The sequence below is a fragment of the Phalacrocorax carbo genome, chromosome 2, assembly GCF_963921805.1.
Source record: "Phalacrocorax carbo chromosome 2, bPhaCar2.1, whole genome shotgun sequence".
In the NCBI taxonomy this organism is placed as follows: Eukaryota; Metazoa; Chordata; class Aves; order Suliformes; family Phalacrocoracidae; genus Phalacrocorax; species Phalacrocorax carbo.
In genome coordinates this window covers 2,792,564-2,815,789 of record NC_087514.1, presented here as the reverse complement: position 1 = coordinate 2,815,789, position 23,226 = coordinate 2,792,564, and the positions used below count along the sequence as shown (strand labels likewise).

Sequence of the window (23,226 nt, the reverse complement as noted above, 5' to 3'; positions counted from 1 at the left end):
GGGGGCGATGGAAGGGTCAGAGCGGGGCGGGGGAACCGAGGGCAGACCAAGACCAGGACCATGACTTGGAGATCCAGGACCGGGGGTGGTGGTAGTGGTGGGATGGGGGGTGGGGGGTGGTGGCGGCGGGGGTGGCCGGCGGGGGGGTGGGGTGGGTGGGGGGATGGGGAGGCGGCGGGGGGCGCGGTGCCCGCTCCTCGCCCGCCCTGACGGCCGCTCTCCCTCTCTCCCCGCTCCGCCGCCCCGTCCCTCCCTCCAGCAGAGCCTCCGCCTCCGCCTCCCCGCCCGGCGCCTGGTCCTGGCGCGGCTGCCGAACGGTCCCGCTCGACGCCTCCCGGACTAAGTGCCTGTGTGACCGGCTCTCCGCCTTCGCCATCTTAGCCCAGCTCAGCCCCGACACGGTGAGTCCCGCCGCGGAGGGAGGAGCAGAGGGGAGAGGTGGGGAGTGGGGGGACACAGAGAGAACGGGGGAAAATAAAGAGGGAGGGAAGGGGACGCGAACGGGATGGAGCGGAGCATCCTCGGCGTGCGGCTTTCGGGTACCGCGTACCTGCGCGAAGGGGCGCCGGGGACAGCCCCGAGCCCTGCTGCAGTCCGGTGTCGCCGGGACCGTAGCGACACACCGTGAGGCTTTGCATCACCCTCCCCCTTCCCCTCCGTCCTTCCTCTTCCCTTCCTCCCCCCCCCCCCCCCCGACCCTGACCGCAGCTTGGCGTGGGGGACACAGGCACACACATATTGGGGCTGCTGCTACGCTGCTTCCCCCCCCCCTTTCTCCCATCCCTCCATCCCTGCGCTGTGCGTTTGAATATGAATACCGCTAAACGTGGGGGTGACCAACCCCTGCCGGGCGTGTTCGCTCCCGTGGGCTCCCCACGCACGAAATCATCGCACGTGTCTTATTTCTGAGGGGAGGAATCGCCCCGTGCTGCCTCCCTCCCCTCCCCGGCCCCGCAGCTCCCTCGTGTCCCCCTCCTTGCCTCGGGGTCCTTCTCGCCACCCCACTCTTTTTGGGGGTGCGTGTGTGTGTGTGTCTCCCCACTCCGGAATAGGGGAACGTGGAGTGGAGGAGTTGCGAAGTTTCGGCCGCTGTCGGTGACACGAAGCCGGTGCCGCTTCTCGGACGGAGCCTCCGGGAAGGAAAAAAAAAGTCTGAGATTCCTAGAAATTATCACCAGGCGGCTGCACCCTGAGTCGGAGAGCGGGGTGGGTGCCAGGGCACCAAAGGCGACACCGGGGTGGTCAAAAGGGGCTTCGCAGGCTCCTCTCTTCCACCTTGTACTTTTAATTTTTTTTTTCTTTTCTTTTTTAAGTAGTTCATCCCTTTTTGGACAGTTCCCAGGTTCATAGAGCAAAGCCCACCCCCCCCTCACATCCACCCAGCACTTCTCCATCTGCCTGGGCACTGGGAGTTACTGGGCCCTTGCAATTATTTACTAATTATGCCTTGCTTGTTAAACGCTGGCTTAATTCAGCAAAAGGGGAGGGGAAAGGAAGAAAAGAAGGGTGATGGTGGTAAAGGGGAGGGGGGATCACATTTTCCAAGATGAAGGTTTGGTTTATTATTAGAAACACTAATGTATTTGGTCCACTAGTTACCATGGAAACAACATCTGCACTGAAGTGGTTTTAAAGACACAGCGTTGGTTGTGTTTGCCCAGGCCCCGTGCAGGCCCAGCCACTACAGCGCCGTGAAATGGGCTCTGGGGTGTCACGTAGAGCCGCTGTCGGGGTCGTCTTGAGAGAGGCACCGAGCTTTTGGTCTTGGCAGAGATGGTGCTGGTTGAAGGATGCTCAGAGGTAGGATCAGGCCTAGGCTCCTGCTTGGAAGGGGGCTGGAAGGACCTGGTTGCATTGATGCTGACATCTCTGCACCCATCTTCTTCCATGGGTCATTGTTTCTCTTGTCTTCCCGCCAGGCAGGCTGGGATCTGTGTGGAACTAAGCGGGCAGGGAGGTAGTCTGCTGAGCTAGTTCTTTCCAGGAGTGGTACCCAGCCTTCCCGAGGTGGCCAGGCTGAGCTCAGGCGAGCCAGCCAGGACCCATCTGCAGCTCTGTTCCCTGCTGCTCTGTGCTTGCCCTAAGAGACTGCAGGGCTGTGTCCTGCCAGCAGCAAGGCTTCACCCTTTAACCCAAGCTACAGCAGCTTAAGTGTCTGGCTCCAGAGGTTGTGATCACCACCAGGATGATTAATGGGTGAGCCTTGTCCCATGCGGGAAGGATTGTGCTGTTGTTGCAAGCAATCCTGTCCTGACAAATTTTAGGGAGGCTGCATGGTTGGGGAAAATAAATTGTGATTTCCGCTGCAGGAATGCTAGTAAGGCAAATCCTGAAATGAAGCCAGCCCAGGTGAGCAGCTGAGGTGCTGGTGAAGGTCCTCTGCTCACCCTTCTTCTGGCAGAGGACCAGGCAGTGTGGGAAGAGAGAAAGAAGTCTTTGCCTTGGCTAAAGCAGAAGTTTCTCTAATGGAGGGCTAAGTCTTTATGTTCACATAGTGCTTGGTATTATTTAACTAAGCAGCTAGGAAAAAAAATGGTTAATTTGAAGTGGCCAGATACTGCTACTCCCTCAGCTCTAGGTGTTTGGAGTGTTATCTGGATAACACAGGGTTGGTGTAAGCCCTTTATCATCAGTGCAAGTATTTTTGCATCTGAGAGTGGTCTTGGCTGCAGAAGGATGCAGCTTCCTTCCCCTAGGCATGTTTTATTATATCTGCAACTAACCACTCATCTGGTCCTTTGAGATTTAGGCCTAAAATTGCTTCCTTCATCCTCTTTCCAAATCTGCTGGCTGCTGGTTGGGTTATATTTTCACAACTCGTTTCTTCCAAGACTGGAGTCAACTCATGAGCATCAGGACGAGTCCTTTGGCCATGCTGGGAGGAAAGCCAGGGCCTGGTTAGTGCCTGAGTTAATGCCTACCTCTCGAGTAACACTAAGCAAAGCCCAGGGTTTGTTGATGCTGTGGAGCGTTGCTCACGCAGGGCCTCGTGGTACCATCCTTGGTTTCCTGACTGAGTGTCATTCTGAGCAAGCCCACGCTGCCTCCCTTCCCCAGAGGTGGCATCTCGTCATCGTTGGTGTCTGCGGTGGTGACATTTATAGTGCAGTTTTTCATGTGCCTTTGGAGCTTTCTGGACAAGAATCTCCGTCCGCCTGTGTCATTAATATTATTTATTGCTATAAATCTCCCTTCTGGAGTCTTTGGCCCTGGCAGTTTGAAATATTTGTAACCCTGGTATGGGCACAGCTTCTTTGCAGTGAAAAAGGACCAGGAAAGGCTTGTGGGGGATGAGTGTTGCTGCCCAGGCAGCCAGTTTGGACTTGCCAAGGACAGTTTCTGCGGGCTGGGCCCTGAGAGTTGCTCATGTGGCAGGGAAAGGAAGCAGTTTTCCTTGATTTCAATGAAGCTAGAGGCTGAAAGTGCTGTGTTTTGAATCCATTTTGGAGACAGACGTTCTTAAAACATGATGGAACTGTTCAGATCCAGCTCAAAAGCTGGAGTTCCAATATGTCTCGTTCTCTGGACCTAATTTCCATTGAACCCTCCTATTTCAGTTAGACAGAGGCAGCCTCTCGAACTGTTTCAGCAGCATTGCTGTTTGACCGTCATGAAAGATTAAAACCTCTTAAATTAAGGAACACAGACAAGCTTTTTAGAGCTGTCTTTTCGTTTTAGTATTATACCGTGCCTGGCTTGGTAGAGCAATGGTATTGACATGCTCTGATGCTACACCTGCATAATAGCAGTGCTAAGAGAGAACAAGGGCAAAAGGAATTTGCAGAGCCAAGTGTTTGAACTATACCTTTGCAAACCATGGTCAGACTTATAAAGAGTCTTGTGGTGGTGTTTTTTGCAGTATTTCTTCCCAGTCTTGGCAATTTCTTGGAGATGGGCAGGATGAGAGCGGGAGCCTGAGGATGCGCAGGAAAGCCTTTCATTCTTTGGTTGTCTTGTTTGAGTTTGGCTCATGTTGTCTTTTCTGCCTACCAGCTCATGACTGCCCTTTATAAAGTCAATCAAGCTTTAAAGATTGGTTCTTACAGCACTTAGGACCATAGTAAGACTGCACAAATATATCTCCGCTCTCTCTCCCGCTCCTGACTAGCCTCATCTGCAGAGACGAGGCTGATCAGAATTGGGCATCCGAGCTCTGCTCTCATTTCTAGTGTTAGGGAAGGTTAAAAGGTGCTGGTGGCAAGACCTTGTACGAATGCTGAGTTTACTGTGTCCGTGCTGAATTTTTTGGACATCTTGTCTCCACGATGGCATTTACTGACAGGCAGATGAGTAGCCGCAAGGGCTGCACAACACCTGCGTATTTCTGTGGGGTGTGTTGTAGCAGACCAAGCTACAGAGCTGACTTGGAAGCGTGCTGGCAAGGCAGGTGAGCGCACGCAGTGAGCAGCCCTGACCCTACGATATTGCAGGATGTTGCAAGAGGTTTTGCTCATTGTTATCCCCAATTTGCACGAAGGCAAGGCACCCTTTGTGGTGTGCTTCCTACCCAAAGGGACAACAGCTTCTGAGCTCCTCTCTCGACTCACAACATTTACTTTCTTTTCCTGAAAACATCCCAATGTTGTGTGTGCAGCAGAGGAGAAGAAATCCTTTTTGCCCTGGGGAGATGATAACAAAGCGTGGAGAGTAGACTTTCAGCATACATCCTGGCAGAGCACGCTGTGGGAAGGGAATCAACATGCAGGTCTGGTGTGATCTTGCTGTATCTTGAAGATCTTCCCTCTGAAAAGATTGCCCTGTGCTAGCGGAGGTCTGTGTACTTCAGGGAGAGTGCGCGGACACAGGATGGGTTATTTCAAAGTCCTAAAACTCTGTAGGGCACAGGGAGTCATACCAGGTTTTCCAGCAGCGTGCTTTTCCCCGGGAAAAATGTTGATGTTAATGAATTAAAATATTTCGTAAGGGTGTAGCAGTTCTGACAACATTTTGATGGAAAATTGTAGCAGTGTTTCACTTAGAGAAGACCAGAGCAGTTTATTTGGAGATTAATGTTTTAACATTTATATTCTACCGTCATTTATCACATGAGATTTGTAGTCTGGATAAGAACAAAGCCTCTTGCATACCTTGAGGACAGCCAGTTCTCACGTTTACAATATTTTTCAGGTTTCATTAGTAAGGATGCTGCTTCTCCTGCAATATTAACTCTTCGATTCAGAAGTTGGACTTTTTTGTTGAAGGGAAGTTCTCGGTTTTGCCCAGCTCGAAGTCTTAAGGCATCAAACTACTGCCAGTTTGTACAGGGAGCCTAGGGAAGAGTTTATTAAACTAGTGTATCTGGGTGTTTTGGCTACGCTACAGGACTGAGAGCTGTTTCTGTGCCTGTAAGTGAAATTGCGACCTTGGGCTAATCACTTCGTTGTTTTCTATTTCTCCAGCTGCAGCACCCTTGCAGGTGACATCCCAGGCTGTGTGCATCCATAGTTGCACAGTGACCCAAGCCTGAAGGGTGCTACAGAAAGCACCAAGTGCTGTCATTTCCCTGACAGAGCATTAGGAGCCTCCGTTTGCTCGGTTAGCAAGAGCTGTGCCAGGGCGAACATTGCTGAGCTGCAAACATTTGGGCTTTTGAGGTCCAAATCCTCTGCAAACCTCCTGCGCTTGTGCCATTGGCACCTCTTCCTGCAATCACCCTCTCCTCTCTGGGATGCTGCTGCACCTAGAGAGTCTCTCAGGAGTTGATTGTGCCTCTTGCTGTGGAGCCCTTGAACTGGAAGCATTTCCTAACATTTCCTGAGGATTTGTGCTCTTACCGCTGGACTCTCCCCAGCTATGGAGAGGCCAAAGTGGGAGAGACTAAGGGACACTCCAGCTGGACTCCTGCCCATCTCAGGAGAGCTTCGTGCTGAAATTGGGGAAGGTTATGGTGTCAGTGCTGCTGGGGATCACTGGGGTTCGCCCATCTCCTGCTCCGCAGCAGGAGCAACGGCTGTGTTTTCTCAGGGGTACCTTTCCCTAAGGTCTGTGGCAGCCTGTAGGAGCAGGCTGTGATTCTGCAGATCACAGGCTTGTCTTGCCTTTGCTCAGCAGGGATGCTCTTTTCACTAAACCCAGTGTAGTCCCCCTGAGTTTCAGCAGGTGTTGATAGCATGGAGAAGATAGAGTACAAACCAGCTGGGCAGGCAGTTTTCCCCTCCTGCTCTCTCTCATAATATGATTAGGAAGTAAAGGGGACGTGTGATGCCCTTCCATGACCAAACGGGCCAACGCACAGTCCAGCTCCCTCTTAAAAGATTGCATTATTTTCCAAATGTGGCCTTTTAGCAGAGGGGGCTGAATTGTGATCCTACGTTGTCGCTTTGCTGGAAGTCACTTGCTTTTAAATGTTTGCTCTGTCATCACTGGCCTGAAATCTGTCAGCAGGCATTGAAGAGTGAATCTGGGCTAAATCTTATCTGAGTTTGGAGAGGAGTCAATGTATGGATGATTTATGTTGGGTTTTTAGAGGAAGGGGGTTACTGATAGACCTTGTGACACTTTCCAGGTACCTGGGAGCAGAGGAACCCTGGGTTTGTTATTTTGGTGGGAGATTTGAATGGCAATTGCTGTTGTTTTATGCTATACACAGATATCTAAGAAGGGATCCTGTCGCAAATAAGCGATTGGTGTTTGAACATATATAGGAAAGGAATCAGAGACGAGTGTGGTAGGAAATCCCTTCCAGTTCTGTGCTTCTAGGAGAGGCAACACTTGAATATATTAAAAAAAGGCAGGTAGCACACAAGGTAATAATAGGAGGATTTGGCTCAGCATAATAAGCAGTCATCCAGCATCCCACCTCCTTCGCGGCTGTCTGCAGATTCAGCTGTCTGTCGATCCAGCGGATAGTTCAGTAGATATTCACAGCTGACAGCTTTCCTCCGCTGAGTTTCTGCTCCACGCTTGTGGATTCACTCAGGTCTTTAACTCAGGACACAACTCCGGCTGGTGGGATTGCAGCAGCGTGGGTCTGCAGCTCTTCCCCCGCGAGCCGAAGCCAGCGAGCTCCGCACAACCCTGGCAGTGACTCTTCTGCAGGCAAATGCTGCATCACCCTGTATCTCTTCATCTGAAGGGGACGTGGGAGAAGAACATGATCAAGTGGCTGGGAGCTTAAAACCGTTGTGGGATTCAGTGCTTCAGCGTGAGTAATACCGAGCCAAATTCACCCTTTGGTGTAAAGGCAAGAGCAGCATTGGCATTAACCAAGTGACCCCGGGAGCAGACCAGGACTGAGGTTAGTCCCTTGTCTTCAGCTGAAATTAAAGATTCACCGTGCGCGTCTGGGATACTGCGTGTCCAGGCGTTCCTGAGGGGTTTGGTGCTTATTTTGAGCTGCAGTGCTTAATGGCTTGTTGCCATGAAGGCAGCTTAGCAAGTGTGACAGCTGCCCTATTACCCAGCCACAGCTTACTGCTCTGTTGAAGGAGGTGTGGATTTAAGCCAAGACACCAGGGTCTTCCCAGTTCCCACTTTCCCCTTTCCTAAGAGCTCCAAAAGCAGCTCTTAGACTCAGCGTGTGCAGATTTGAGCTATCGAGGGCCAGAAATGTGAACAAAGCAGGTGAGCAGTTCCTCTCCGGGTTGCTCTGCTCTTGTGTTCAGGCAGGATGACTGGTATGGTACGTGAGTGTGGGAGTGTGTGAGTATGTCTGTGGGAGAGGATGGTGTGTCAGAGATGTTTGGTGTGGTACCTCCACGCTGCTGGCGAGTGGAGGTGAGCTCTGTGAGGCGGTTTGACTCTTTTCTCAAGGAGAAAAGACTGAGGCAAAGAGGATAATAGCCTTCAGATGGGTAGAAGGTAGCTGTGGAAAGGGAGTAATCAGCTTTCTGTGTCTTCTGGGGATCGGACTCAAATTGCAGTGAGAGAGGTTTAATTTAGGCACAGGGGAAAACCTGGCTGCAGGGATAGTGAAGCAGTGAGAGCCTAGCCTTCATCAGCAAAGGTTTTCTTGAACAGGCTGGGGATGGTTGAGATGTCTTGGCGGCAGGCGAATGGGTGAGCTGAGCTTGTCAGGTCTTTTCATGCCCTCTTGCCTGTAATTCTACAAACCAGATCACCTTTGTGGCTGCTTCTTGCTATGTGAGAGAGAAATCTGGCAGAGATGTGGCACATTGCTGGGAGGCGGAGAAGCAGGATGGAGGCAGATGGGGAAGCTCTGGTGGGTTAGGGCATGTATTGTTTGGACCACCGCATCACCTGGGAGGCTTATCTATGGAGTACAACTTCAGCAACATGCTGAGCGCTGAATGAGTGAGCCACAAAGCCACCCCGACCCAAAATAGGTGAAATATGGCTGAAATCTCCAGCTGAAACACAAGGATGCTTGGATACGGGTGGATGTGAGGGCACATGTAAACAGCACCAGGGCATTAGTCATCGCGATCCGCAGTAAGTCGTGGCACATCTGCCGTTGTCAGGACTGTTTTGTAGGCATTGCACCGATGCGATGTTTTAAAGAGAGGTTTAAAGCAAGAGCACTGGGTAGCTTTCTAGGTGTTTTTCGGGTAGCTTCTCCCAAGGCAGAGGGCGGCGTGGGAGACATCACAAAGGCGCTTGTTTGAAAATGGTAACAAGTGGGTGATGGAGGCTGGGTTTCATGGGCTCATCGGGGTGGGAGTCAGCGCATTAGTGCTAAATGGGATTATCTTCCTTTTCAAAGCTACTTCAAGGACTAAGCACGTTGTGTTTGAAGAGTCAGTTGAACTGTTGGACATTGCTTGTCTGCCTAATATCATTCTGCACCCACCTCCATAGTACTGTGGCCTGGAAAAGCCCTTTTTAGGTAATTTTGACAAGTTGCTTCACCACTGAGCCCTGTTGTGCCCTGCCTAAAGGCTAAGGTTGCCCCTGAATCGCTACCACGTGAGACATGGAAATTAAGTCATTACTACTTTTTTACAACAAATGTCTATTTATTTAAAGCAAAATTGAATCAGTTTCTGAAAGGATTGTGCTCTTCATCCTTCTACTGTCTATGAATAGCTGAGTGGACAAACCTACTGGCAATATTTTGGTAGGAATGGCAATCCTTAAGCAAAAAAAAAAGGGTAATATGCATGGAAAACAAATGTCAGACTTGTAATTATGAATATTTGAGCTTGAGTTCCCTCTTAATGTTAGGACTGTCTAATCAGGAAACCGGGATGATGCTGTGCGTGATAATGGTCAGTCAAAACTAAGTCTGCAGCTCGAGTGCTCACTAGCTACCTGCCCTACTAACCAAAAGGATACAGAGACTATGTTCAATAAATCCGTGAAAGCAAAATGACTCTGCTCTTTTCCCACAAGCAAGACAATGCTTTCATTTTTCATGACAAATTGTTCTTTTTTGCACTTTTAAATACAGTGATCATGTCAGCCATTCCCCAGATGGGGAATATCCTACTACTGGGGCCAGTTTTGATTTTGTTTATATCAACTTGGTACAGTTGTAAATCCAGGGGCTGTTACAATTTTACTTCCCAGTCACTGAGCTGTGAACGAGATGGGCATCGGATCCAGAAGCTCATTCCTTGAGTGCTGCTTTAAGAGCACTGTTCCATGTAGAGGGAATTAGCACCACTAACTCCCCAGTAACCAGCTGTGTATTGCACTGGGTGGGCGGAAACATGCTGTATCCCATGGGCTTTTCAGATTGCAATGGGAATAAAGCAGTTCTTATCATCCTAAGAGTGTACAGATCATCTGCTAAATGGCAGAAATCCCTTCATCTCCTTTTCAGAGGCGAGCTATAGCCAGGGAGCCCCTGAAAGCCTCTGAGAACTGACAACGAGCTGGAGACATCTTTTACTTCAGGGTTCTTTGTTTAGCCCTAGTTCAGGTCAGGAGCCATTGCCAGTGCAGGGATCTTCAAGCTGCATCAGGGGAGGTTTAGATTGGATATTAGGAAAAATTTCTTCACTGAAAGAGTGGTCAGGCATTGGAACAGGCTGCCCAGAGAGGTGGGGGAGTCACCATCCCTGGAGGTATTTAAAAGACTTGTAGACGCAGTGCTTCAGGGGACCATTTAGGAACCACAGTAGTGTTGAGTTGATCGTTGAACTTGATGACCCTAGAGGTCTTTTCCACCCTTAATGATTCTATGATTCAGTGGTTGAACAGTGAGAGATGGGGAGCTCTGCCTGGGTCATACAGGAGAGGAATCACATCTGCAAAAGGACTGAATGAAGGCAGGGTTTAAGGGGTGTTTTAGGGATGGCTTGTGCAGTCTTTGAACAAGTGTTCATGGCTTGTGCTTTGGATGAAGCTTTTTCTTAAGGACTGGTCTTCCACCAGCAAGGATGTTAGAACAGGAAAGGGAAGACAGACATTTGTTCTCCATGGTGGTAGACAGCAGGATGATATGAGCATCTTTGGCAGAAGTCTTCCTCCAGACACCGTGGCCTCAGGTGTTCCCCTGCTCCTCAGTTGGGTCTCTCCCAAGGGCAGGATGTGCAGGCAAGGGGGAGGCGTGCGTGGCCCATGCTGTGGGGAGAGCTGTCAGTCCGGCGTCACTCATCAGCACGACACTGATAAAGTAAAACAAACAGTGGGCTGTTTTGGAATAATTTGGTGAAATGCTGTCACCTGGCATGGAACCAAAACACTGCTTAAATCAGGGTAAACACAGTCTGGATTCCACCCTCATTTTCCATTCCCAGTCTGCCATGGAGTTATTTTATTTTAACTGGCTGTAAATCTCACCACATTTCCCTGCAAGGTGCTCAGCACCACTGCTGCAAAGTTGCTAGAGAGCAGGGGTCACTTGTGAAACCAGGACAAGACAGGTAATACGAGGACCACCTTGTGTATCAGTTATGGGCTTTGAACTGTTTATCCTTTGTGTAGTACAGGGAAGGGACAATCCCAGGCAGAAAGGAGCAGTAAAGAAGGCTCATTTTTAATGTAGTTAGAGCATATGGCCATACCGTAAAATAATGCTAGTAATAGTAATAATAATAATAATATTAATAACAATAAATTCCATGGCAAAGGCTCTAGCACTGTCCTGTACTTGTCCCTACTGTTTAATTGTTATAATGCTCCCCAGCTGTGTCTTGGCTTCTGCCAACTAGCAATATCCAGCTGTGGTCCAGAGGATGATATGGTCCATGAATGTTTCACTAGGCAGTATGGACAAGACCCTTCTGTTTTGAACAGTGAGTTTGTATGAATATTATCTATACTGGATCACTTCACCTCAGGGCAATGGAGTGGGTCCTGGACCATTTTGTTTTCCAGAACTGACATAGCAAGATAGAGGTTTGCTGCTTAACGCTGTGCCTGTGACTGTGGTACTGCACAATCTGACTAAAGTTCACTTCTGCCTCTTGCCTCAGAAGCAAAAAGCATGTACCTGTAGAGGAATAGACCATTTTGATTATTACCAGCTTTATTGTGGAAAATTATTCTATCATCTTCTCTTCAACATGCTTTGAAGGGAAAAGCTGAAACAGAGCAAGTCTTACCGTATGCATGAAAAACAAAGATTTAAAAACCAGACACCCCATCTGGCCAGCTCACAAACAGTTAAGCCAAAACTCTCTCCTCTCTCTTCTCCATACCACCCCATGTTCATATTGCATAGCAGAGAATGAGATGCTGGTGCTTGATTGTCCTGACATAGCCCTAGGAACCCCCTAAGGCATTCACACGTATCAGAAATATAAGATGAATTAAGCTTTGGAAGAGAGATTGAGAGAAGCATTTTTCTTTTCCATTTTCAGGGGGTCAAAATAGGGCCCCGACAAGTTAAGGCTGGTGTTTGCAATCTAAAGCAGATCAGTTGAGAGGTCTTTGAAAATATTGCCTTAAATGATGGAGACACACGTGCACAGTTGACCTGTAGGCAAGCTGGGAATAGACCCCCCGCTCGCCTCACTTGCAAGGGTCCCCTTGCTCGGCACGCTGGTTCCCAAACCACAGCTCGCAGAGGGGTGCAGAGTGGCTCACGGCTAGTCATCAAAGCCCCGTTTCAGTATCTTGGCCAGGAGAAGTGCAATGGGAAAGGGGCAGTCAGGGAATAAAGCATAGCGTCTTTTAAATAATGACAGTGGGCTGTTTAGTGAAAATGTTTGGTAAGAGCTGGCTGGGCAGGAGGAGAGCGGTCCTTAGAGTTAATGTGAGCCCGATCTAGCCCTCCTTGATATCAGGACTGGAAATTGAGGCACTGAGAGTGCAGTCTGGTAGTTCAAAGAGAAGCAGCAAGCTGACCGTGGCGTTGACGACTGGCAGGTAGATAATGCGTACCGTTAACTCCTGTAATTCCCGGCCAGCCTGAAGGAAATTATCCTGACAGTTCGCATTAACGAGTGGCTGCGTGACCACTCCTCTGCCCTGAGAGCTTCATCAAGGCTGTTTACTAAACGCAGATTGCCATGTTGTATCTTGAGAGCAGACTCAATATCGAGTGAAGAGTTAGCAATTGTTAATAAATAGTAGCACATTAAAATGTCTCTCCGGGTGATTTTTGTGTACTGTAATTGCATGGAATAGCCTGTTAGACCGGCCAAATTACATAAAAGGGGCCTTCAGCTCCACAAATGTGTTCCTGATAATGGGTTACGATCAGCTTTGACATGAGAAGCTTGTAGTTGTGATACAAAGGAAGCAAAACGAGGTGGTAGTCCTCTGGACTTGTCTTGCAAAGACATGGGCTGGGAAGGATGTTGGGTTGTTCCAGAAGGAAGATGTGAAGGGATTATTTATTAATGACGCCACTAAGTGATCTTCATGCAGGGATCTCAAAGTCCTCCTCAGAGGTTAGAAGAGGGAGAAGAGAAGGCTCTGGGGAGACCTTATTGTGGCCTTTCAATAAATAGAGTGGTGTAAGAAAGATGGAGAAAGACTTTACAAGGTTTTGTTTGGAAGCGAGTAAATTTCTCCATGGTAGCTTAAATGGGGCTGTGTTTTGGATTTGTGCTGAAAACAGTGTTGATAACACAGTGATGTTTCCGTTACTGCTGAGCAGGGCTTACACAGAGTCAAAGCCTTTTCTGCTCCTCAGACTGACCACCAGTGAGAAGGCTGGGGGTTCAGAAGAAGTTGGGAGGGGACACGGCTGGGAAAGCTGACGCCGACGGACCAAAGGGATATTCCATACCATATGACATCATGATCAACAATAAAACTGGGGGGTCGAAGGTTGGTGGGGGCTGCCATTGCTCAGGGACTGGCTGGGCATTGGTTGCTTGGTAGGGGGCAATTGGTTTCTTTCGCATCACTTGTTTTTCTTGGGTTCTGTTTTTTCCCCCCAGTCTTTATTAGGTTTTCCCCTCCTTTTTTTTTTTTTTTTTAATTCATTATTACACTGTCTTTATCACAAACCCACAAGCTTTTGCATTATTACCCTTCTGTTTCTCCCCACCCATCCTTCTGCAGGGGGAGAAAGTGAGCAACTGCGTGGTGCTTAGCTGCTAGCCAACGTCCGGTCCCCAACACCAGTGTCTGTAGTGACAGAACAAGGGACAATGGTTATAAAATGAAACAGGGTAGTTTTAAATTTGATATAAGGAAGAAATTTTTTGCAGTGAGGGTGGTGAGACACAAGACCAGGTTGCCCAGAGAAGTTGTGACTGCCCCATCATTGGGAGTGCTCTAAGGCAGGTTGGACGGGGCTTTCAGCAACCTGATCTAGTGAAAGCTGTCCCTGCCCATGGCAGGGAGGTTGGACTAGATGACCTTTAAAGGTCACTTCCAACCCAAACCATTCTATGATTCTATGAAAAAATGGCTTGTTGCTTCTTCTCTGCTCCTCTGCTTTAAGTTGCGTGAACCCTGTAGTCCCTCTGATAACGGTGACCCACCAAAAAATCTCCCTTCAGCTGAGGCCCAATCCTGCCTTCACTACATTCCTGCTACTGTCCATATTTTGGGGTCCACTAAAAAGAGCTTGTGTCCTGCTCTTCTTCTCTCCCTGTCTTGCAATTAGTGCAGGAATCATAGCATCATAGAATCATTAAGGTTGGAAAGGACCTCTAGGATCATCAAGTTCAACCATCAACCCAACACTACCATGCCCTGAAGTGCCATGTCTACTTGTCTTTTAAATACCTCCAGGGATGGTGACTCCCCCACCTCTCTGGGCAGCCTGTTCCAATGCCTGACCACTCTTTCAGTGAAGAAATTTTTCCTAATATCCAATCTAAACCTCCCCTGATGCAGCTTGAAGCCATTTCCTCTTGTTTTATCACTAGTAACTTGGGAGAAGGGAGCAACACCCACAAGAATTATGTCTTCCAGGAGATAATAGCTTCTCTTGAGCAGCTCCACCTGTATCTACAGTTTTACTATGGGTCTCAGCAACTGGTATGCCCTGGCATGACCAGACAGCTGGACATCAGTGCTACTTTCATTGAGCACTTCATGATGGTCAGGAGAGTGGTGGAGTATGAACAGCACCTGCTTATCCAGTGTTTCTGCTCCTTCTGCAGGCAAGTGCAAGGCTTTGTTCCTCCTGGCTCTGCAGAGTCCCTGGAGGTGCACACATACATCAGCTACGCCTTTGTCAGCTGAGTTGTGTCAAAAGCCTGGTTCTCACCCATGTGAAGGTGTCATAGCATCACTTATTACCAAAGTCCCAAAAAAATAACGTATATTGCTGCAGATTGCTGACCTTTGGGGTGGCTGCTGTCCTTTTGTCAAGTAGTTATACTGGGGTAGAGTATATGGCTGGTGCTTTACCATACCACTGCTCTATTTATGTGTATATATGAAGGGCCTGAGCCTGAATAAGAAACCCAGAATCTAATCAAATGGGGATTAAAAAAAAAGAATCAGGGTTTTTTTGGCAGATGACAAGAGCACGTTCACCTCTTGGTTATTCAACCCTCCTCGGTTGTTTTCTTACAGCACTGACATACACTGCTTTGTTTAGAAAGATGTTCACTTTTGTGAGTACTGGTAAAAATATTATTTTCCAGCAATTTTAACAGCCAGCTCTTGGCTTTTGACAAGAGTTGTCCAACCAGCAATAAAATCAATACAATGTGGCTTAAAAAACTTCTCAAGAATCATGAAAAGCCTTTAGGCCAGTGGCACAGTAAAATGGTTCCTGAGCAATTCTTGGAGTAAATCACACCCACCTGGTCCAGTTCTTTGTCAGAAGAGTGGAGTGAGTCTCATTGCTTTGAGCTCATCTTCTGTGAGGAGAAAGGTAGAGGAAGCTGGCTTTGCTTGGTCTTGCAAAGATGAACATAAGGGGCAATCTAATCACAACTTACAGGTGTCAGAGGGGCAATTACAAAAATTATAAAACCAAACTCCTCCTGCTTGTGCCTGATGATATAACACAGGGAAGAGCCACAAGCTGTAGCCTGGGACGTTCATGTGTGATCTTAGGAAAAACCCTATCATCAGGAGAGCAGTGTGGCCCTGGAACAGTCACCAGAGGGGTGGGAGCTCTCCATTTTTGAGAATTTCCAGGGCTCATCTAGACAAACCATGGCCAGTCTCACCTGATGTTACTGATAGTCTTGCTCCAAGCAGTAAATCAGATTAGAAAGCTCTAGACACTGCTTACAACCAGTACTTTTGAAATATTCTGACTTAATGAGTCTTTAATTTCAAATGTGCAGGCCGTCAAGCTCAAGGCAACCATTCTGAATAGCAAACACATTTCTAAAAGCAAGCAAAGTGCAGCACCCCAAATTCCAAACTCCTATGTCTGTGTTTAATTTGGGAGCAAAATCAATAGTTTAATTTTTTGGTGACTTTGTTAGTATGATGCCGTACCTATAAGGACTTTGTACAGCTTTTCTTGGTATCAAGGATGGAAAAAGCAGAAAGAACAGCTTGCTTGTAAGGTCTCAGGCAAACTGCATGGCATTAAGAAATACCATTTTTGACTTTGTTCTAATTGGAGCCTGTTTGACCCTGGAGCCAGAGCAGGGTAATGGAACAAGCACGACTTGAATGAAGTCACTTTTCACAGTGTTGTGCAGAAAGTAATAGAAGGAAAAAGAAATGCAGAGAATGTAATGGGGGGAAAGCCAGATAGATGCATTAAGAGCAAGAAGAAAAGGCAGAACATGTCATGGAAAATGGCCAAAGGAAGGGAGGAAAGAAGACAAAAGAGGAAAGAAAAGAAGAAGGGAAAAAGGAAAAGAGGGAAATAGACGAGAAGGAAGCAAAGTGAAATTGTAAAGAAAAGGAGGAGTGTCCTTCTGCCCTGGTAGGCAGAGTGATGAGGTGGTAGGACAGCAAGCACCCCCAGGCAGTAGCACTCGTTATTTCCATCCCAGCTGATGTCATTGATTGCTTCTCTTCCTCCCTTGACATGCCTGGTGACAGAATCGCAGGGCTTGCGACTCATAACAACCTGCTCTGCTCCTGCTTGGCCCAGGCCAAGGTTTTATTTCCAGCTCCATCCACGCATGGCTTCCTCTGTGTTTCAGGGTGCTTCTGGATGGCACCCAGCAGCAGGTATGGGGAGCTGGTGAGGAACGGGCCAACTGGGACCATCTCCAGTCCAGGCAGGTGGACACCCTGTTCCTAGCCTGTCTTTGCAGATAACCAGTTTGTTCCTCAGCTGTGGTGCTGGGAAACTCCCATAGGACTAAAATCTCTCTTACCTTGAGAATGCCTTGCTCTTCTTCTCTTGGTATCACTATTTCCTTTTAATCCAAGCTTGCTTTCCTCCCTCATTCTCCTCCGAGGAAATTTCCCTTGCAAGGCTCAGATCATACAGCGTCCAACCACCTTCTGTCAGAGGGTTTAATTAGTCAGAAGAAATAAAACAAACAATGCTTCATTTGCCAAAGGGAAGAAGTGGGGGAGGGGGAAGGGAAGATGGGAAGAACAGAGGATCCTTAATAATGAAAAAAGAAGAGAGAATCCTAAGCTACGTGGGCCTAAGACTTTAGGACTTGCTACTCCTGAAAGGGGAAGTCCCTGTGCTAATTGCAGCCAATGTTCTTTACAGTTATCCACCCTCATAATGCCAACATAAACACCATCAGGGCTGGACCAACCATCCCTTCTCTGTAGAAAGAGGGGGTAAGCTTCATATCATCTCCTTAGTCAGAGTCCTGCTGGTGGGCATGGGTTTTGTGAAAGAAAGAGGTGCAGATCAGGGTCTTTTCTTTGTGGGAAGGGCTGCAGATAGACACCAGCTATCACCCACCAGTCTGGCTTCTACTTGGCCAGTCATCATTTGTGTAACGTCTTGCCAATGAGCACACATCTCACCTACGAATGGTCCAGTACATGAAACCTCTTACTTAGCAGATGGAAGATCTAAGAGAGAATTATGGGTGATGTGGGAAAAGGGATAGGGAAGGGGGTGAAAGAGCGTGAGGTTGTTGGGGGTGTAGGGATGTCAGAGAGGATGTGGAAGGGAAGGGAGTTAGGGTTACTCTGTTGGAGACATAGGGACATAGTCTGCTCATCTCTTAAAATCCAAACTCCATTTCTTCAGTTTCTCTTGGATGGTTTAGGAGTGAGTTATATGTTGGGCTTTTTTTGCTTTGATGGAGCTCCTCCCCCACTTTTATTCAGTTACCCATGAAAAGTCGGTGAAATGAGACCTACTTAAATCAAATGTCACAATCGATGCTCATCTCAGGCTACCACTTGTGCGATGTGAACTCATACTGCTGTACGGGGGAAGCCGGGAGAGAAAAAGGATTGGGACTGAGCAAGCATGGAACGATTCACGTCTGACATGTTTGTGCTTCGCAGTGCATTTATCACAACCATCCCTCTCTGAGGAGGGGAAGGGCTGTTGCCCACCTGGGTTCTGCAGGGGGGGAACAAAGCACAGGTGGCAAAGGCAGAAGATGTGGCTTCATAATGGAGATTGCACCTCTCTCTCCCGTACCCTACCCCAGTGCCTGACTAAATAAGTCTTCTGTTCCCAGAATAAAGTGTCTTCCACATTTCAATTTTAAGGAGCAAGATATGATATTTCAGCACTCACTGTGCCTGGAATATGTTCAATTTTGTTTGATGGAAGATGAATCAAAATATTTCAATTTTCATTGAAATTTCTTTCTGTTTACCTAGTTCTGAAAAAAAACCTGCTTCTAACCTTCCACAAATATTTGGCAGGAGTAAATTCTCAGAGTGGGAATAGTGTCACATGTGATAACGTTAAAAATGATAATGATCCAAGTCTCCGTCAAAGTTTAGACATTGAAGAATCCACATGTGAACTGTAGCATTTTCCACGAGCATTTTGGGAAGCTCTAGGTGGGGGACACACAGGATGGCTTGGTGAAGCTCAGTGCCATGCTGTCCTTGCAATTTCTGCACAGTTGCTGGCAGTTAAAAGGACTAAGGTACTGCCTGAAATCCAGTTCCATAATTTCAGCAAGTTGAATTAGGCTCAGCATCCAAACCCTTTGTACGTATCTATGGTGGAGGTTTTGGAGAGTCCCAAGCGTCTTGTTTCACAGAGCAAACTGAAGAAAGAAGTACAGGCATGCTGGGGTAGTGACATATCAGGGCCAGTATGGTCTGTAGGGAGGGGACATTACAGAGAGGTAGCTCTACACTGCAGTGCAGTTTGGCTTCCAGTCTGCGGCTGGTCTGCATCCAGTAAAGATCTCTCCATCAGCCTGTACTCCTTTGGGTGTATATGCCAGTTGGGTATTCAAGGCATTGACTATGTCACTAAATTTTGTCTCAGATCCCTTAAGTTCTTGTTCCAGCCTCCCCAATAGCTCCTGTGGGGTTCACTGCAGCAGTATGGTGAAAGTTTTGTTCCTCATTAACTCTCCTCAATGAGATTCAAAATGTGAGAAGTGCCTTTGGTGAAAATATCTTCCGAAGCCCTTCAAACTGCAGGGACGAACCAGCTCAGATCCCAATATATCAGGGTTGTTTGTCTCTTCTTTGTGGTGGGCTCTGTGGAGTAAACCTGTACTGAGTGTGGGCCTTGAATCAATGGACATATGCTTGTTTGGCCGATGTGTTGAGCTGGCTGCACTCCATATAAGAATAGCACTGAGCCTTGCCTAATATATTTTGCTTTGCAGCAGGCTCAGTAGCCTGAAACAGAGCTGCAGCAGCCTCAAATTCATGTTGTCCTGCTGATGGGAGGTTCAGGTTGAGCAGCCTCATGCCTGCCAACAAAACAGTGTAGACAAGTCCTTAGAGGATTGCCTGTTCCATTCCCAAATTCATGCATAATTGCTATTTTTTCCCCTATGCTAAGCTATGTCAGAAACCATCTCATCTCCATGGCTGCAGAGATAGGTGTTGGTAGTGTGCCAATCTAATGACAACCTTGACTGTGCTCCTACACGTCTGCATATTGTCTAATCACTCTGAATAGAGGGTTCTTGGGTGTCTGCTGCACGGTGGGTCTCTGCTTCTCTGCCTTCACGCCAGCAGAGATCACTGATGTGGAAATGAGAAACACACTGGAAAAAAGGCCTGCAGCAGAGGAAACCAAGTGGGATCCAGACCCTCAATCTAAGCTGAGAACAGGAGTAGTTTCATCTGGCAGGTGTTGGCAAGTTACACAGTTAGTCCCAGTGATGCAAAGAACTAGATTTGGAGAAGTTATAGCATGTGTGTTTGTTCTTGACACTGCAAAAGCTGATGATCAGCAGATATTTTGTGTTCAGACAGGAAAGGAGAACTGTTCCACACCGGATTTTCCAGTAAGGACCCCTGCATACGAACAAATGCCTTGTGTAGCAACGGGCACAAGCTGGAACACGGGAAGTTCCCCCTGAACATGAGGAGAAACCCCTTCCCTGTGCGGGTGCCAGAGCAGGGGCACAGGCTGCCCAGAGAGGCTGTGGGGTCCCTTCCCTGGAGACATTCACCCCCCACCTGGACGCGGCCCTGTGCCCCCTGCTCTGGGGGTGCCTGCTCAAGCAGGGGGTGGGACGGGATGAGATCCAGGGGGCCCTGCCAACCCCTGCCATCCAGCGATTCTGTAGCAGTGAAAGAGTAGTGAAGTGACGGATGGTATGACTGGAGGCTGGGTCCCTGGGGAGGATATGCATCTCGTCTTCTCTTTGCTTGCTTCATCGCCTCCTTTTCCAGATAGATGTTTGTAGCTGGTAGAAGATTTTCACCTTCTTTTCATCCTCCAACCTTCATCACTGCCACTCTCAGAAAGAGCTCATTTGTAATTGTTCTCGTGTAGGCACTGCCTTCTGCTATTGCCTCATTAATTATCTTCAAAGTTTCACACCAGATACAAAGGGCCTGATCCTCTTGCAACCCACGCCTTTTACACACCTGTCTTGCCATGGATATCAGGGTTGTTACCCAGACTTAACAGTGGTGTGTGTGGGAGCAGAATCAGGTCCAAGAAAAGGCTAGGTCAACCAGAAATAGATCCTGGGCTTCTCTTTATTTGTATGTGCAGTGCGATGTGAAGGTCAGGTGAGTTGACACACAATTAGGAGGAAAGTTCTTGCCATTAAATTGAGCTGGTAGCATTTGCTGAACATCTTTTTTATTTATTTATATTTTTTTAATATCTTATTTTCTCTCTTTCAGAACATGGAAAAGGTGCTGGTCCCTTCTGTCACGTTAATTGTAGGCTGTGGAGTATCTTCGCTGACACTTTTGCTGTTGATTATCATTTATGTCTCTGTTTGGAGGTATGGCTTTCATTCTCTTCTTGTTGGGGAAAGTAACTGTCTCATGATCTATACGGATCCTGGAGGTTTTGCTCTCCTGCTTTGGGTGTCTGGCGCCTGAGGAAGAACAGTTTTTTAATGAGTGGGTCCTGCAAAAAGTCATCATGGTGGCTTAGCTGGCATTATTCTTTCCTTTTAGTGCCAGAGAAATTAGTACAGTGAAATTAGTGCCATGACCCCATGTAGTCGCATTGTTCCATTTTCTAAAGCCGCGTGCTGTTTTAGATGCCTTCGTATACCCCAGGAAACCTTGTTCGTGGAGAGGTGGACGCGCGCTGCCTCCTGGCAGGCAGATTGCTTCAAAGTAGTCCCGGCTGGGTCTTTGATAACATCAAAACCTGCTATGAAAACATCTGGCCTGAAGAGCTGAGAGCACTTTTCAGGAGCTTAAGGTTAAGAAACCACATGGTCTAAATAACTCTCCAACCTCCTAGCTACGTTTTGCCTTTAGATTCAGATGAGTATGGGATTCTTCAGTACATCCCATTGCAGAGAGCTCCTGTACACCTATAAGCAGGTCAGATGCAACTTTAAATTTTATCATTTATGGAAGCTGAAGTGGTTTCATAGCAAAGTTTTATTGAACAAAGTCCCACATTGGACCATGCCCCTGTTAGAGATGTTTTGGTGGACGGTATAAGCTGGAGGACCCAAGGTGTGCAAGGTAATCTCCCCCTCTACTGTACTGAACAAGGTCTGAGTTTATACAATGAGACCCATGCCTTTCCTAAACCCATGGCAAACATGCTGAGATCTTCATGACTCTAAGCTAAATAAAACAAAGAAAATCAGAAACAGGTAAATGACTGTGAAATTGAAATAGGGTGGCTACAGAGAATATACTGTCTGGAAATTATTGGTGACCCCTCTGGGAGAAGGGATCAGTCTGAGGCTTTTATTTTGTCAAATGATTCTTCTTAGTAGGGAGGAAAGTGTAAATTCAGTGGAGAGTTGTCAATTGAGATAACTTTTTCTACTCTTTGATAGAGGAAAGAAACAAGAGCGTAAAAAATGAGCAAAAATGCAACTTCTTTTTGTTGATACTGTGACAGTACATAAAGGCTAGTTAATTATGGCAAGTGCTCTGAGCTGAAGACTGATCATAATAACATTTATCTAGAACTCAGGTTTTTCCGTGCCTGGGGTATCATTGGATCTGCTCAAGTCCTTGTCCTCTCCTGCTTTTCCTCAGGCTGGGCAGCACTGGGCAGCGCTGGTAGGTGACTTACTGGTGTCACTGGTGTCAGGATCAAGTGGAAAGTTAGGATAGAGAAGTAAAGAGCAAGTGTTCGAGCCTCACCCTCTCTTTCCTATCAGAAACAAGTTCAGGATCTGAAACCCAAGTTCAGACATGAGGTTGAATCAGTTTGGAGCATGCCAGAGTCATTCGGAATAACATGATGTATTTTCTTCCAGGAGAGTGCCCCTCAATATTAACTGTTATTGAGGACAGTAAAGTTAATTGCCTGCCCTGTTTAAAATACACTCTTTTTAATTTCTCATCCCAGCCTTTGCGTTATGCCTATGCCCAAAATGATCAGCATGAATGGGGGGACATGTTTATGGGAGGCTTGAATGGACATTTCTGAGCTAGACAAGGATGGACATGCATTTCCAAGTGATCCTGAGACCAGCTATATCTTGATTAAAGGGCTCTCTATCCTAAGTCGCTTTGTGTAAATATTTGTAAAGCATGATCAAGTGATCTCTAGAATTTCTCTTTGGTGCGCTGAGTATGTTTCATTTCTTCTCTGTAGATCATGTTTTCATGTTTTCTAAACTTCACAGCATTCCTGTGGCTGAGCCCTGAGCACTCTGTGTGTCCTTTTTATTTTAGGCATAGCTTCTGGACATGAATGTTCTGTCCCATCAATGGTCTCAGGAACATTATAGTCAAGTCAACATTATCTCCTGACTCCCACTTTGTTTTGCCCTAGATGTTATATAGTCTGATAGACAACAGCTGGAGGAATGCTCGGAAGTGGGATCAACAGTATTATTCCAGCTGTTGTTGCTAAAATACAGGAGCTGCATCAAAGTGGTCCTTTCTCACCATGTAGAGGGAAAAATCCTTGTGCCCTAGCTGCCTGGTCTTCTGTGGAGAGCACTCACCAGAGCTCAGCTGTTTTGGGGAGCTTTGGCCGGGAAATTTCCCATTCAGACCTCTGGACAAAGGCATCTGGAGCATGCATATATAGGCTCAGCTTGAGTGTGAAACACTTCTGATGAATAAGCTCACTGAGGCTGACAATCTGGAAACTTTCCCAGAATTTTGCCCAGCTAGGGTTTGTTTATACATGGGAAGCAGAAAGAAAGGGCGAGGGAGAAAGAGGGAAAGGAAAATAGTAAAGAAAAGGGGACAGAGTAAAAGGGAGGTGATCCCAGCTTTGGGCTGCGTATCAGAGAGGAAATGAATTTACCCTCCACTTCCCATTCAAAACCCCAAAATAATGCTTGCTTCTTAGCGGCACCTACTCAGCCATCGGCATGAATGGCATGAGCTTTTTGATGCAAGCAATTGCTTCAGACACAACCAACTTGGCACAGTGTCATTGAAAACTGGACGTTGTTTCTGTTTGACGGCTGTTGGTGGCCTGTTGGTGGACTCACTCCAGTTCCCAGTAGACAGATGGCTGCAAAA

At 47.5% G+C, this 23,226-nt stretch overlaps 1 protein-coding gene across 4 annotated transcripts in view; it reads left to right on the top strand.

The window, feature by feature from the left end:
• ADGRB1 (adhesion G protein-coupled receptor B1) overlaps positions 1–23,226 on the top strand; it is a 287,480-nt gene that overhangs the window by 196,303 nt on the left and 67,951 nt on the right. For all 4 annotated transcript variants that reach the window (XM_064441996.1, XM_064441995.1, XM_064441994.1 and 1 more), the window contains exons 18-19: positions 260–401; positions 20,443–20,546. In XM_064441996.1, coding sequence (XP_064298066.1) covers positions 260–401; positions 20,443–20,546 — 246 coding nt within the window. The remainder of the gene's footprint in view (positions 1–259; positions 402–20,442; positions 20,547–23,226) is intronic.